The sequence below is a fragment of the Camelina sativa genome, chromosome 10 (assembly GCF_030686135.1).
Source record: "Camelina sativa cultivar CO46 ecotype springtype chromosome 10, ASM3068613v1".
Taxonomy (NCBI): domain Eukaryota; kingdom Viridiplantae; phylum Streptophyta; class Magnoliopsida; order Brassicales; family Brassicaceae; genus Camelina; species Camelina sativa.
This window is the reverse complement of record NC_141889.1, coordinates 12,685,420-12,700,713: the sequence shown is the minus strand read 5'-3', so window position 1 is coordinate 12,700,713 and position 15,294 is coordinate 12,685,420. Positions and strand designations below refer to the sequence as shown.

Genomic DNA, 15,294 nt, shown 5'->3' with positions numbered 1-15,294 from the left:
AAATACAAATTATAAAAAAAGTAACTAACAAAATATATAATTCCGTGCTATCACCTAGTTAGGATGATTAAAGTAAAAGTACAAATGTGCATGTAAACCTACATTTTGGTCTTTCTTAATATGACGATAATATTAGAATTCGGGTCAATGGGTTGATTACTTGATTGTATTTTTATATGGTAATATAATATTGTAAAAACAAGAAACCACCTCTTTTGTGCCGGTACTCGTTAGAAATCTTTGGCGATCTTTAACTCATACGCTTCTTGGAAATGACTATTTGACGAATTGGAGTCAACTAGTCATTACGCTCTACTGTTCCAGCTTGCCTCGACTTAATCTATTTCTCATTTAGTATGCATATATTACAAACAATATGCTTTACCATTTTTGGCGTGAGGGGAATGCTAGGAGACATACACATATTCACCATAATCCAGACTTATCAAGCTCATTGATAAGAACGTTTGCAATTGACTTAGTTCTATTCAAAAGAGGGAGACAGTGATCGTACTCGGACGGTCTCCAATCGTTTGCCACAAGATCTTAAACGCAGTAAAGAACATATTTGGCTTCTGTTCAAAACCTCTATATTGTAATCTCTAAATTTCAGCAAAACCAAATACATTAATTCATTGTAAAATAAAAATATTTGGGTTGAATACAGTTTAACATTCATTCAAAAAAAAAATGATATAATGGTATACTTTGTTTGTCCAAAAAAAAGGTATTAGATACTTGAACCTTAGGTCATTTTTTTGTTTGTTCTCTTTTTACTATTGAACAAAAGTAATTGATTCCTAAACATTACTCTAATTACGTCATATAGGTGGAAAAGTTTTTGTAAGTAGGAGACATATATAAGCTTTCACATATTGAATAAAATTCACTCTCATCGTGCTAAGAGAATATATTTAGTTAACTTTTTCTTTTTGTCTCTTAGATAATTTCGTTTGATTTATTATGAACATAATTTAAAGAGTTATTATTAGTTCATTCATTTTAACTTACTTCAAAATCTATAAATAAAATACGTGCTATTGAAATTCTAGTCGAACATGTTATTTATTTATTGATGTCTAAAATCTAATCAAAATATTGTATTATTCATTCGATGATTTTTATTTTGCTTCAAAATTTACATCAGGTTTTAAATGGACTCGAAAATAAATTTATACATATTGAAATGCGTGAGTTAACCATGTTATTTCAAAACTCATATATCTGATTTCAAAGTAAATGAAAATTTTCAAATAACATTTGAATTTATAAATCAAAGAACCAATAATTATGACACATATTTCAGTTTATAGACCTTTTTAAATAATACCAAGATGAATCAAATATTAAAATATGTCTCAAGATATAACCTATTACCATGCCAAGTTCCTTATGGTGGATACTTGTTGCGAATACCTTATGCAATACAACATCCGTTAGGATATGCGTCACTATACATCATATATTTAGCTATCTCCTATTCATCATGAGTTCATGACTATCTGGTTTGACATATGCATATCTCTACTCATATCAGCTTCTTCTTTTTACTCTGCTGCGATTTTGGATTCTTCATCCTTCTTTTTATCCATCTTTTTCTTGAGTTTTTTGAACATTTTCTCCTGATCAAAACTACCAGTAACCACAACCTTTTGATTTTCAACATCGACCACACATGTTTCAACCCCTAGTTAAAACCATTCAAAAAATAAATTATTGTAAGATAAAATAATATTTTTAATCAAATTTATATTTCTAAAATGATGGATAAAGTAATTAATGACATACCTTCGAATTTGGAAATAACCTTTTCGATGTATACCTCATATTTGTCATTTAGGAATGGTATCTTGAACTCGACTTCCATTACACTACTACAAAATAATTGCAAAGAGTTAAGACTTAAAATACATCTAGTATCTTAAAAATTAACAAAAACAAAAAAAAAAAGTGAGAACGAATAGATAGTAATCTACCTTGTCTCAGGTTTATCATCATTTTTCTCGTTTTCAAGATTTTCTTGTTGTTTTGGAACTAAAGAAGATGGTTTATTCTTCTCTAGAGCTAGTTCATGTTCATCATCTGTCTGGACTTTATCAGATTCATCATCGTCCGTCTGAACTGCCTCGGATTTCTTAGTCATCACCAAAATTTCTGCATTTTGACCAGTTTTTTTCTTGATAGTCTTCAACACCCTCTCCAAATCAAAAGCACCAGCAACCATAATCTTTTGGTTACGCATATCCAATAGACATTCCTCAACTCCTAATAATACATTAATTATAAAATATTATTGATGCATATACATATATGTACTGTATCGTCATCAAATAAATATGAATATATATATATATATATATATTGATAAATAAATAAATAAAAGTCTTGCCTACTAGTTTGCTAACAGCTTTTCTGAGTTTTTTTGCGAAATTTTCACAATCCATCACAATCAACATCCATAGTATAACTAAAAAATTCTCAAGAGGGAAAAAAATGTAGCATCGTAAGAAAAATATAACAGCATAAATAAATGAGAAATATATATATATATATATATATATATGTTAATCTTACTCATAAGGGATGCTTCTTCTTGACCACTTCCACCACCAACAACCCATCACAATCAAGTTCTAAATAACAAAGACTAGTTTACAGTCTTCTCCCCGGAAGATATATCTTATGAAGCCTAACACATTTCATATATAATATTGAAGAGAAGAGAATTTAGTCACATAATCAAAATGATCAGTCAATTTATAAAATATATGACTTATGTAGACAACACTGCATATAAAGAACTTTCTTAGTACAGATGTTAAAAATTAAAAGTGAAGGAAATTAATTAATTTCTTATCTTTATATTTAATGTATGATGTATCCAACTCTTGTCTTATAAATTAATAATTTCTTTTTTGGTTTTTTTCCTTTAAGTTTGACTTTGAAATAAATTAATTTCCATTTTTCTTAGAAACAAAAATCTCAAAAACCTAAATATATACTATTGTATTTAACTTTGTTAAGTTCTAAAGTTGTTTTTAAGGCAAAGAATTTAATTTAACAATATATTATTTGTTTCTGAATTTCCTTATCATATATGAACACTGTAGACACGTGTAAAACCCATTAAAAATATTGGACAAGTGTAATATAAAGACTATTATTTGTCTTGTCGAATAAACCACATTCTACTCTCTCTCTCTTTTTTTTCTTTGTTTTCGATAATAACAGAATCTATTAGTGACAACCTAGATAAAAAGCCTATGATTTCAGAATTAATTGTAAGAAAATAATTATATATAATGACTGAGATTAATGAATATGTGTTTTAAAATTATCTGATGTTGTTAAGAATATATTCACCATTTCATTATAAGTTCCTTTAAGGTTTTTTCACATGTATCATAAAAAGAACATGCCATTAGTTCTATAACTGACACTTGACTAGAACCGCTGGTTTAAATTTGGGGGTTCTGTAATAGGTGTGGTTACAAACTGAAATTATACTTTACTAGTGCATTGTATCAATTTTTTTCATTCGTTAGTAGTACATTTAAGCAAAAAGGATAAAACTAATATTTTACAAATTATCTTGGTTCTTTGCAAATTTTTAGCTCTGAAACTGAGTTAACTAAGACACTCAATGGCTATGTGGACAAATCTGGACTGCTATCCCCCTTGACAAGCCTTATTTAAACAAAATTGTGTTTAAAAATATTATCTCATTAGTATACTATTTTAAGATACGTGATATTTAAAAGCCAAACTTCAGTTAAGTTTAACCTTAGTGTAGATGAGCTAGATCAACCACCGGAACAATTGGAATCGGATTCTACTCGATTAGCATTATAGCATCTTCGTTTTCTGCCAGGTAATGTACCAGGAAACGATCGCCTTGGATGCATGATGTGCAGCAATCGAGTGCCGGTAACGGACGATTGCGGCGATACCACCAGATTAATTACCACAACATGTAATAAAAGTATGAGTGCATGCCTTCAATGTAATTTAAATAATAAAAAAAAAACAAACTTAAATACCTCGAGTTCTTGATATATTCTTGTGTGTATGTATGCATGTCCATCACTATGCCTTAGAAGTAGGATGGGATACATAAACATTCTAGCAGCTTGCTTGACAATCTCATGCACAGGTAATGCATTTTGAGTCATTAACAAATACAACACTTGGCTTCTAGATAGTTTGTTTTCAGCTGAATGTTGTCTGATGCCCTCTTTGTCAAATAAAGAAATGGTAAAATAAATCAGAAAAAACATATATGATAATTTCAAATTCCAAAATCAAGCATAGAAAATACATGGCAATTTGAATATCAAAATCGAGACATACATGAAAACTTTAATTCCAAAATCAATCAACACCACCAGATAGTAGAGTATTAGCATTATGTAGCATATCCATTAAGCTGCCTAAGTTGTATGCTATTATTGATATAACACATTTAGTTGATTGATAGAGCATGTAGTGATTAAATATTATATTTATACTTAATATATCATACTAACTAATATATAATTTAAATGTGTTTCATTAGAAAAAAAAATCACTCATTGTTATGTAATATTTTAAATATATTTTCACACATTTAGTAAATATTATAAATTGCTATATATAAAAATTTGTTATTTAATAATGACATTAATTAAAAAATAATTAATATATATTTTAATTTTTATAAAACATTATAACTATATTTACATTTTTTATTTAAATATTTTCCAATTGGCTTTCTTGAGCTAATATATATAAGCTGTTGACAAAAAAAATGTCAATATTTTTTTTTAAAATAAATATAATATAACACATTAAACTAAAATTAAATTTATATTATTATTCTGAAAAAAATAAAATAATAATATATATTATAAACGTTATATCTACATTTATATTTTTTATTTTATTTTTTAATCTATTAAATAAATTATTATTTTATTTTAAATAATTACTTAATAAGTTACTGCTAAATATTATCTTACAACAAATAAATTTATTTTTTATGAAATCATAATTTATTTTTACATTTGTTACAAATAATTTAGTAAAATAAAACTATTTTAATATACATATTAATATTTTAGAGGTAAATGCTTCAAACAAGAGAATAGAGGAAGAGAGCATATGAGAGCATCTGGAACTTCTAAATGCTCGCGTTATATACTTTTTAAATAAATGTTGATTGGAGGCCATAGATGATAGTTGACAAAACAAAAAAATTTGATTTGATTTGCTCTAAAAAAATATGAATATCCAATGTCGTGCAAAAAATAATATACATGACAATAGATGCAATCAAGCGTTACCATTAATGGTTTAAGCAGTAAAGAAAAGTTATCACAATAATATTGAAATTTTATACTTGGTTGGCAATTCGTGATCGGCTATCCACTAGCCAACGTCTGCGGAGCTGGGGACAAACTCAATCATGTCCGCTTTGTGGTGTGCGAAATGAGACTAGGGATCATCTCTTCTTTGCTTGCCCGTATACGTTTTCTATTTGGTTAAGACAAATCCCATTGGTCTGGTCTTGTTAAGAATGATTCAAATGAGTGAACTGGTCTTGTTAAAAAAAACATTAATAATTCTTAAAAAGTACGATATTTTCAAGGTTAAAACTTAAATGTGATCATCGGGCATTTGGTCTAGTGGTATGATTCTCGCTTAGGGTGCGAGAGGTCCCGAGTTCAATTCTCGGAATGCCCCATTCTTTCTTCTCTTTTTTTTTGGTTGAGCTTTTTCTTGATGATACTATAAAAAAGATGAGATTGTATGAGATTAGACATGCGAATCTGATCTGGGCACAAGCCGTCTTCGATGTTCATGGGCTACAAAAAGAAGAAATCACCGAGAAGTTGACATTTTTGTCTGTTGGTTAATTTTGTCTCTTTTTTTTTTTTTTTTTTTTGTTGTTTAAGACTTTAAGTCAACTTCAAGAAGTAATTTTTTATGTGGTGAGTCACAATCATCATCTCCTTCACATCCGTCATATGGTAACGTGTACTCCTTAGAAACGCAATATCTTTACAGATATTGAAGAAAGTTGCAAAATTTGTTTTTAATAAAAGTATGAACTCGATTCAATTATCTTGTAGCTCTCTTCCTCATGATATAATCCTGAAGATTGGCTCTTCTCTTCAGGTTTTTGTTTGTATATATTTTTTTTTTTTTTTTTGTTAAATTTCTCTTTGTGAACTTGATTCTGAGGCTAGTTCTTGATAAAAACTGTGTCTTTGTTTGATGATTAGGTGATTGATCTTTGTGCACTCAGTAGCTGTTCTAAGTTTTGGAGAGAGCTGTGTGGTTCTGATGTCTTATGGGAACCTCTGTTTCGAAAAAGATGGCCTTTGTTGTGCACATTTGATTCAGACAGTACTCAGTTTCCTCAACCCCAAAACGCTGGAACGACCAATGAGGAAAATTCCCAGGTACACAAAATGAGATCTTTCCCATAGATTCTTGTTTCTTACAAATTCAAGTCTCGAGTTGTTTTAGATTTTGGTCAGTTTGTAGTCTGATGGTGTGAGTTTGTTTGTTTGTTGTAGAATTGAATTCTGTTTGAGTTGTGACTTGGATAAATTGGAGCTTGTTATAACCTCATGAATTGGTATATGCTTGCTAGTGTAGATTGTTTAGTTGATATATTTAACAATTGCTCAGTACTGGAGGATGGTGATGATGTGATATAGAAAGGGGTTTTTATAATTTATACTATGTGCTATGATTAAATTGGACAGCAAAGATCGTCTACATAGCTCAGGAAAGTGGAAACTTTTATAGGTAGAGTTTGCTAGTTTTATAATTTGGGGTTTGTTTTTGTTGCCTCTGTTGTTGTGGCCAGAGACTAGGATTCTATGTAAGCTTTGATTACGATGAGGTCTATAATGGGTTCATAATTACTCTATACTCTGAAACATTTTTTTAGGAATGGAGAAGATTTTACGTGGTGCAGCATAAGGAAATGGCATCAAGAGCTTCGGCGGTGATTACATATGTGACTAAATGGCCTGTTACGTTGTCTCTAGAGGGCGGCCAATATCTGCACGCGGTTGAAACAATGAGCTCGATGAGGTTAGGATTTCAAGATGTGGAGTTATTTATCTTCAAACCAAACTTGAGTGTGCTGCTAAACCTCATTGGACTCATCTACTGCATACAACACCTGAAACCGCCGGTTAGTTTGTTTGTTAAATTTCCAAAAGAAACCAAACTTTCCCTTTCCAGCTTCTTAACCATTATTAATCTACAGCGGGAGCAAATCTTGGATGCGCTAAGGAGATATGGAATCTCAGAGCAGCTAGTTTGGGTGAAATGGTTGACGTTAGGTCGATGGTCAGGTGGGAGACGAATGAGAGACGAAATCGTATCACGTCAGGTCTCACTAGTCAATGTTGTAACAGGGAAAGAAGAAACCGTTCTAAAAGTGCTTCAGCGAGGAGTTGTTCACGAAGTTCTTCGTGTTTGTATCTCAACCATGGATCTTGCTTGCACCCCTTGCACAAGTAGCACCATCAGAAACTACTAAACCTTTTCAAATTACACATTTTTTTACTTCAAGTCTAATTAATTGTGATAATGAAACATAACTAAACTATATGATTAAAAACTTTAAAAGTGATTATGTAAATAATAAAAGAATAAAGTGAATTACAATTTTCTCACTATACGTATATTGGGCCTTTAGTTATTTCGGCCCACCATCTATTTTTTTATATTTATAATAATGAAAAAGTGTAATTAGAAGTTTTAGTAGCTAACCCCTTTTATCCCGGTTACAGCTTCGCCGCAAACTCCTCTCTCCGCCGTCCTCACTCGTCTTCTCCGACTGGTAAAATCCTCTCTCCTAAGCTCGTCTACATACTCCAATTGCTTCTCGAGTGTTTAGCTCATAATACAGTACCTTTTTCTGAGACTTTTAACTAGCTTGTAATGTTGTTCTCTTCAAATTCAATTCCCTAACTCAAATTTGGGTTTTATCTGTTGATGATTGGGTTCGAGAGTCGTATGTCTATCTGTACTGCATTATACGATCACATTATTATGCTTATGCTTGCGTTAATTTAACTTTATTCTCCAATTTCGTTTGATACATGTTCGTGTAGAAAAATCTTGGCGGTGAATTTGGAGCTGAGAGAGAGAGAGAGAGAGAGAGAGAGAGAGAGAGAGAGAGAGAGAGAGAGATTAGTGTGTGTAATGGCGATCGATAATATTAAGATACAAGAAGAAGAAGCCTCAGCTGTTACTCGTTTCTATAACATTATATTAGGTTGGGATTACAAACAGCTTACAAAAGAGAATGAGGTAAACTTCATTAATCATCTGTGTTAGAAACTATATGCGTTTTCTTCTTAGGAGAATGTGAGATTTAATTTTTAAGTTTCATTTATCTTTTACAGAGGAATAATAGAAAGGATTCTAAAGAGAAGTTGAGTGTTGTAAAGAATACTTATAAAGATGTTGATGACTACTTTGAGACTTTTGAACCACTGCTCTTCGAAGAAGTTAAAGCTCAAATTTTGCAGAATAAAGACGGTGAAGAAGGTTGTTTTATATCTATTTGCATCTAATGATGTTTTGTAATTAGTTTTTTTTTTTTTTTGTTTTCGTGTTTTTCTTATTACTTCTGCCCATCCATTGATCATGGAAGAAAGGGGAAAATGTTTTGGAGTTGATGTTCTGTTATTGGGAATTAAATTTGTATACTTGTAGTAAGATTTTTGTTTATAAAACGAATTTCTTTACATTTTGGCTCTGAAAATTGTAGAACTGACTTTTCTGTCATCTTTTTCCTTTTAGAAACGGTGTGTAAAATGAGATTGGTAATGGAATGCAGCGAGGGCGAAGGGTTTCACTTTCTGCTTGTCACATACGAACATGAAGAGGATGAATATCTTGCTCAAAACGATCTTTTGTTGTTGTCAAAAGAAGAGGTACTTATAATATTCCTTTGTTTTTGTTTGATTTTTCAAGGTATTGTATGACTTGTAGTATTTCTGATTAATTAAAGTCATTCTCAAATATTGGATTCACTTACAGATTAACCTTTTCAGGTTAAAGGGAATTCATTTCCTTCATCTTATGGGTTTGCTGTAGTGGAAAATCGTCAAAGCAATCTTCTTCGTCTTCGGATGTATTTAGCTGAAGATATAGTGAAGATAACCAGAAATACTAAATCCTCTAGAACAAAGTCATTTATCCAATCTCTCTCAAATATGCGTTCTCTTATAACATCTTCTGCCAGCGCTATAGACAAAAGGGTATTCAGTTTAAAGGTCAGTTGTTATGACACACCAACTATGTCAAGTTATATCGTGTCTTTTACATGACTTGGATTCCTGTTATGCTGTACTAGCTTATGCGTCAATTATGTCTAGATTCCTGTTATGCTGTCCTAGCTTGGTTTCCGTTTTTTTCTTCCCATCATTCGTCTAATTAGACTTTTGATTTTTGAGTTTTAAAGCTGGCGGCTGTTGCATATCCTTTCTTGATAGAATATAGTTCTCTCTTGCATTAACTCTTTCATGGTATGGTTTGTTTGTTTTGTAGTTATGTGGTTTATCGACCATTATTCGGGAATATATAGCACTACGATCTGTCAGTTCGCTCCCTTTCACGGATTTAATCTTTACTGCAAAAGAAAAATCTTGTGGTTCTGGAGATGAAGCGTGGAAAATATCTGGACCTCTGCATGATTATTTTAACGAAAATCTTAACAAATCCCAAAAGGAGGCAATTGATGTAAGTCTGGCCTTGTCATTTCTATCCTTTCAAACTTTTAAACTTTCCCTTAACATAGATTTGGGCTCTTTGTCTTAAAATATTATTTTGCAGGTTGGTCTATCAAGGAAATCCTTCGTGTTAATACAGGTTGACTTCTTCAATTAACTTGTTTCATTATTTTTAGGACTATTACTTAGCTTTTTCATTCTAAGGTATCATACTTCTTTATACACTGAATGTGAAAAACACAATTTTTTTTTTATCTGAATGCTCCAACATGCTTACTGAGCTAGCACTCAATGTATATCTGTTTGACTCTCAAGAGTGCCTTTAAAAAGTATGTGGATGATACAGACAACAGAAAACCAAAATATTTCGAAGTTGGCAATATTTTGATCTTATAAATTATGTGCACATGAAATTCTTCTTTGTAAAATTGCATTGACAGTCAACATGGCTATAACAGATTTGATTTTTTATATTGCATTGACAAGCAGATAATTAATCTATAATTTGATTCTAATACTAATGAATCTATCCTTCATTAGGGTCCTCCAGGTACGGGGAAAACACAGACAATTCTTAGCATTCTTGGAGCTATTATGCATGCCACTCCAGCAAGAGTCCAGTCTAAGTATGATTTCTTACATCCTATCCTCTTGATGCTCACTTAAATTTGTGCAGCTCCGAGTTAGGATGACAACTATGCTTTGTATTCTCGTTAATATTCCTTTTTTTTTTTTTTTTCCATAATAGGGGTGCAATGCAAGAAGTGAAACGTGTTATTCAGATGACCATGGAGGAGAAGTATGGTTTTGCTCCCATTTTAAGATCTTTTACATATTCCGATACTTAGTTCTCGCATACCCAGATATATGTTCATAATGATTGGAAATTGTTAGTATTATGATATTATCTAAATCATATGGTGTTTCATTTGAAATCTTGCGAATAAGAGGATTTAGAATTAAATTACATTGCATCAATAGTTTGGTCTGAAATATAACATATCATACCTCCCTATTATCTTATCATTTCTTTTGTCTGCAGATACAATCACTGGGGACGCGCTTCTCCTTGGATTTTGGGTGTCAACCCTCGAGATGCTATTATGCCTGAAGATGGTGATGATGGTTTTTTTCCAACCTCAGGAAATGAATTGGTAAGTCGTAAGATTTTATTCTGAGACAAGTGGTAACCCTGCATTTATTTTATCATATAGTAACGCCACTTATCTTATTCTCTTTTGTATTCAGAAACCTGAGGTGGTTAATGCCAGTCGGAAGTACAGATTACGTGTACTTGTCTGTGCTCCATCAAACTCGGCACTTGATGAGATTGTGTTGCGGCTTCTGACTACAGGTATGTGGTTTATTCAATACATAGTTTCATTATTGAAAAGTAGTTAATGGTCTTATAAATTAAGACTTTTGCACTTTCAGGTCTTCGTGACGAAAACGCCCAGACATACACACCCAAAATAGTTCGAATTGGTCTCAAGGCACATCACTCCGTTGCGTCAGTATCCCTGGATCACCTTGTATGTATCTAGTAACTTTTACACTTTGATTGTCGTTTTTCCTGCCTTAGTTTTGGTTGCTTGATTTAACTTTCTTAAATAATATCTAACTGTCATCATATAAAGAATATTCAACAAGGAGGAATCACACTTGTAGAGAACAAACCACGAAATTACAAAATTTGTTGACATATCTTTCGTTTGGATACTGCGTTCTGAGAACACTCTTTTGCAGGTGACACAAAAGCGTGGCTCTGCCATCGATAAACCAAAACAAGGAACCACAGGAACTGATATAGATAGTATCCGAACTGCAATTTTGGAAGAGGCTGCAATTGTATGGGGATTAATTTCGTGTTGATGTAATTCAAAGCTTTTCTTTATCCTTCCCTGATTATCCTCTTCTGTTTCTTTGCACTTTCAGGTTTTCGCTACCCTTAGCTTCAGTGGCTCTGCACTTCTTACTAAATCTAACCGTGGCTTCGATGTCGTTATTATAGATGAAGCTGCACAAGCTGTAAGCCCCTTCTAATATGTGGACTTATGTTTGGATGTGTTGATAAGGTTTACATGAACCTATAGATATCTGATGGCATATGTGAAAGTGGATAGAAAAATAGGGTGCTTTATTTTTGAAACTCAATTTGCATGAGACTTTGTCATGGTAGTGTTCATGGCATGTTGGTACATGGGGTTGATTAATCTCTTCTCTCTAACCTATAGTATCTGGATAATTTTATTCCTGGTTTTGTTTCTAGCCAAAATATGTTATATATCTCAAAACTTGTTGTTTTACAGATAAAAAGGTTATGCATGTAGAGAAAATGTTCATGCTTATATTCCCCGAGTGTCAGAAGCTTATCTGCTTCTCAGAGTTTGTTGCTAATGATATTTACACTTGTGTTCCTTGCCCAGGTTGAGCCAGCAACTCTAATTCCTTTGGCCACTAGGTGCAAACAAGTGTTTCTGGTAACATCCCAAAGCATTAATTCATGTATAAAAATAGATAGATAATTCGACGCACACCATTAGAAGCATCGCCTCTTGGAATTGAACAATATAGCTGTGTCTTGTAGGTGTGACCAGCAAGCACAAGACCATAAGTTTATGAGTTAATGCTTAGTATGATCAGTTAAAGGCAACTAATCAAATATTATCTTTCTATTTTTATCAGGTAGGGGATCCAAAACAACTCCCAGCTACTGTAATCTCATCTGTTGCTCAGGATTCTGGGTAAGTGCTTTAAACCACTCAATTCGTCCAAACTTTATCTGCTTATATGTCTTTCATGAATATTGTATTGACACTATTGGATTGCTGATATTTTTCCTTCCTTCAATGAAGGTATGGTACAAGCATGTTCGAAAGACTTCAAAAGGCTGGCTATCCAGTGAAAATGTTGAAGACCCAATACCGGATGCATCCAGAGGTATGCAGCAATTCTCATTTAGTGTCCACTTATGATAGATACTCAGTGGATGTCAGATTTATAAAGAATTAAGATCAAAAGATTGTAGTTAGCTTAATTCTTACTTCAATGGTTGCATCTCATATAACCCTGAAACAATTTGTGACTGAAAATCAGATAAGAAGCTTTCCTTCAAAGCAATTTTATGAGGAGGCACTGGAAGATGGATCTAACATTGAAGCTCAGACTACCCGGGATTGGCATAAATACCGTTGCTTTGGTCCATTTTGCTTTTTCGATATACATGAAGGGAAAGAGTCTCAACATCCAGGAGCAACTGGTTCTCGGGTAAATCTAGATGAGGTGGAATTTGTTCTTCTCATCTACCACAGACTTGTGACCATGTACCCAGAGCTGAAGTCAAGTTCTCAGCTAGCTATTATATCGCCGTATAACTACCAAGTAAAAACTTTCAAAGATCGGTTTAAGGAGATGTTTGGTGCGGAAGCAGAAAAAGTGGTTGATATCAACACTGTTGATGGGTTCCAGGTAAATATTCTACTCTCTTTTTTTCTCACAGTTCAACATCGCGTTTAAACAAACTAAAATGCAGTAGATTCTGCTTTTATAACAATCTTAGAACTCAAACCATAGTCCAAGTTTTCATCCATTTCTCTTTCTTTTGTTTTTTTCCTCATCTTGATGAAAAGGGAAGGGAGAAGGATGTTGCTATATTCTCATGCGTCAGAGCTAACGATAAAGGACAGATCGGTTTTCTCTCTAATTCACGGCGGATGAATGTTGGGATTACACGAGCTAAGTCTTCAGTTTTGGTAAGACATAATGCCAGTCCTTGCACACAAGCTATTCTCTGGCTTTTATTTATGTACCCTCTCTCTGGTTCTATCTCACTGATCAATTCTCCACTAAAACTTGCTTATCAGGTCGTTGGTTCAGCTACAACGTTGAAGAGTGATCCGCTCTGGAAAAACCTTATCGAAAGTGCTGAGTCAAGACACCGATTATTCAAGGTAAAAACCTTTCTTTGCATCTGTGGTAAAAGTATCAACCTTGCTGCAACATATTGGGATCAAGAAAGAAGTGTTGGCTATTTGTGTGTTTGTAGGTATCAAAGCCATTGAACTTTTTCTTCAGCGAGGAGAATCTGGAGACAATGAAAGTGGCAGAGGACATGGAGATTCCTGATGCACCGTTGTATGAAGACGAAGCTCTTCCGGTGGCACCATATGGTGGAGATGATGACTTTGGAGATGGTGATCAAGACGATGCACCCATGGCCGAAGAAGACTAAAACACCATAAACCTTTTTGTTATTACTGTAAGTTAGATGACACTTCTTTGAACATCTAACGATATATTTGTTTTGATTATTTGTATGATTCTTTTTTGTTTACATATAAGAATGTCGTTTTACTTTGCTACAGTGATCTCATTAGGTTCAGAACACACGCAAAAACTTTAGGATAAAATTTATAAAAAGTGGTATTGCAAGAAGAAGAAACAATTACTAATAAATTTGGAATAGAATTGTGAGATTTTACAAGTCAAAGCAGCAACAAAATCGTTAAAAAAAGCAAACCTGTAATCAGTTGGCTTCACCATGATCACTCTTTCCATCAGTTCCCCACAAAAATCATCCCCACACAAGGCAACAAACTGCGCTGTGACCTTAACAGTGTCAAGCTCCCTGAGCGTCATCCCTTTAAGAAGTCTACAATGTAGAATGATAAGGCAGAACAACTTTGAGACTGAACCCTGGATTGAGAAGACTCAGGATAGGGCTTAAAATCAGGAACTCTATCATGATCCAGAGAACAGTATTCACCAATCATTTTCTGGTAAAATGACTAAACATGATCTGATGGTGAGCTCGTCAAAAAGTTGAATCTCGAATCATTTGTATTAGAGGCCATGACCATCAACTCAAACTCCCATCCGTATTTGGAAACCAGACGTGCTGCTCTGTCGACGATAGTTGAACGTCTGACATCTAGAGGCCCATGAAAGATTTTGATATCCATAGGTTCTGAAACATCAGTAGCTCCCTTTTGGAATCTGAACAAGGTACTCAGTAAGCTTGTGCGAGTAATACGAGTAACGAGGATCTGATGAGTATTCAGCAAGCTTTTGCTGGTACAGTGCGTGACAAGGATCTTCTTCAGAAGAGCTATTCAAGAAGTTGAATCTTGCATCATCCGTATTAGAGTCCCTAACCATCGACTCAAACTCTGACCCGAATTTGGAAACCAAACGTGCCGTTGTATCGAAGATAGTTGTAGCTGTGACATATGGAGGTGCGTGAAAGATTTTGATATCTGGTCCTTCAGTAGCTCCGTTTTGAATCCGAGTAACGTGTTCAGCAAGCTTGTGCTTGTAATATGCGTGACAAGGATCTGACGAGTTTCTCAAAAAGTTCAATCTTGCATCATTCGGGTTAGGGTCAATGAGCTTCCTCTCCAACTCAGACCCATTCTTGGAAACCGCACGTGCTGTGTTTTCATTGAAAGTTCTAATTATGGTATCTGCAGGTGGCTCGATGATTTCGATACTCCTCGAACCTTGATTGTTTTGTTCCGATTGCGATTCATTCTGTGTTGAGGTGGACATTTCT

The 15,294-nt window shown here is 33.4% G+C and overlaps 5 protein-coding genes and 1 non-coding gene across 13 annotated transcripts; 3 read left to right on the top strand and 3 right to left on the bottom strand.

Moving 5' to 3' along the window:
• Positions 1-1,246: 1,246 nt before the first annotated feature.
• LOC104718845 (heavy metal-associated isoprenylated plant protein 18-like) lies at positions 1,247-4,088 on the bottom strand. Of its 6 annotated transcripts, XM_087469191.1 has the most exons (6): positions 3,784-4,088; positions 2,575-2,689; positions 2,390-2,467; positions 1,977-2,265; positions 1,789-1,871; positions 1,247-1,687 (listed from the first exon to the last, which is right to left on the bottom strand). In XM_087469191.1, the coding sequence occupies exons 2-6, from the start codon at positions 2,576-2,578 to the stop codon at positions 1,548-1,550; spliced, it is 594 nt and encodes a 197-aa protein (XP_087325317.1). In that variant the 5' UTR covers positions 2,579-2,689; positions 3,784-4,088; the 3' UTR covers positions 1,247-1,547. The 6 variants fall into 6 exon arrangements, with proteins under 6 accessions (XP_087325317.1, XP_087325318.1, XP_019086511.2 ...); XM_087469192.1 differs by lacking the exon at positions 2,390-2,467 and having other exon boundaries at positions 1,789-1,874; positions 3,784-4,085; XM_019230966.2 differs by lacking the exon at positions 2,390-2,467 and having other exon boundaries at positions 3,784-4,068.
• Positions 4,089-5,649: 1,561 nt separating this feature from the next.
• TRNAP-AGG (transfer RNA proline (anticodon AGG)) lies at positions 5,650-5,721 on the top strand. The gene has a single exon. It is a non-coding gene; the product is annotated as a tRNA-Pro (tRNA).
• LOC104718843 (uncharacterized) lies at positions 5,683-7,679 on the top strand. 2 transcript variants are annotated; one of them, XM_087469188.1, is made up of 4 exons: positions 5,683-6,156; positions 6,264-6,443; positions 6,941-7,086; positions 7,265-7,679. In XM_087469188.1, the coding sequence occupies exons 1-4, from the start codon at positions 6,085-6,087 to the stop codon at positions 7,287-7,289; spliced, it is 423 nt and encodes a 140-aa protein (XP_087325314.1). In that variant the 5' UTR covers positions 5,683-6,084; the 3' UTR covers positions 7,290-7,679. The 2 variants fall into 2 exon arrangements, with proteins under 2 accessions (XP_087325314.1, XP_010434946.2); XM_010436644.3 differs by having other exon boundaries at positions 5,802-6,156; positions 6,941-7,189.
• LOC104718844 (putative helicase MAGATAMA 3) lies at positions 7,312-14,104 on the top strand. 2 transcript variants are annotated; one of them, XM_010436646.3, is made up of 22 exons: positions 7,312-7,517; positions 7,794-7,843; positions 8,118-8,316; positions 8,412-8,556; positions 8,812-8,945; positions 9,066-9,287; positions 9,562-9,753; positions 9,847-9,882; positions 10,284-10,369; positions 10,492-10,542; positions 10,786-10,897; positions 10,992-11,097; positions 11,178-11,275; positions 11,490-11,591; positions 11,679-11,771; positions 12,170-12,223; positions 12,429-12,487; positions 12,599-12,683; positions 12,840-13,211; positions 13,373-13,495; positions 13,607-13,693; positions 13,789-14,104. In XM_010436646.3, the coding sequence occupies exons 3-22, from the start codon at positions 8,209-8,211 to the stop codon at positions 13,972-13,974; spliced, it is 2,451 nt and encodes an 816-aa protein (XP_010434948.2). In that variant the 5' UTR covers positions 7,312-7,517; positions 7,794-7,843; positions 8,118-8,208; the 3' UTR covers positions 13,975-14,104. The 2 variants fall into 2 exon arrangements, with proteins under 2 accessions (XP_010434948.2, XP_087325313.1); XM_087469187.1 differs by lacking the exon at positions 7,312-7,517 and having other exon boundaries at positions 7,755-7,843; positions 10,294-10,369.
• Positions 14,094-14,704, bottom strand: LOC147936054 (uncharacterized). Its single transcript, XM_087468572.1, has 3 exons — positions 14,537-14,704; positions 14,263-14,438; positions 14,094-14,139 (listed from the first exon to the last, which is right to left on the bottom strand). Exons 1-3 carry the CDS (start codon positions 14,702-14,704, stop codon positions 14,094-14,096), a joined length of 390 nt encoding a protein of 129 aa, XP_087324698.1.
• On the bottom strand, positions 14,567-15,290 carry LOC104720347 (uncharacterized). Its single transcript, XM_010438266.3, has one exon. The coding sequence runs from the start codon at positions 15,288-15,290 to the stop codon at positions 14,718-14,720; it is 573 nt and encodes a 190-aa protein (XP_010436568.1). The 3' UTR covers positions 14,567-14,717.
• Between the last annotated feature and the right edge of the window lie 4 nt (positions 15,291-15,294).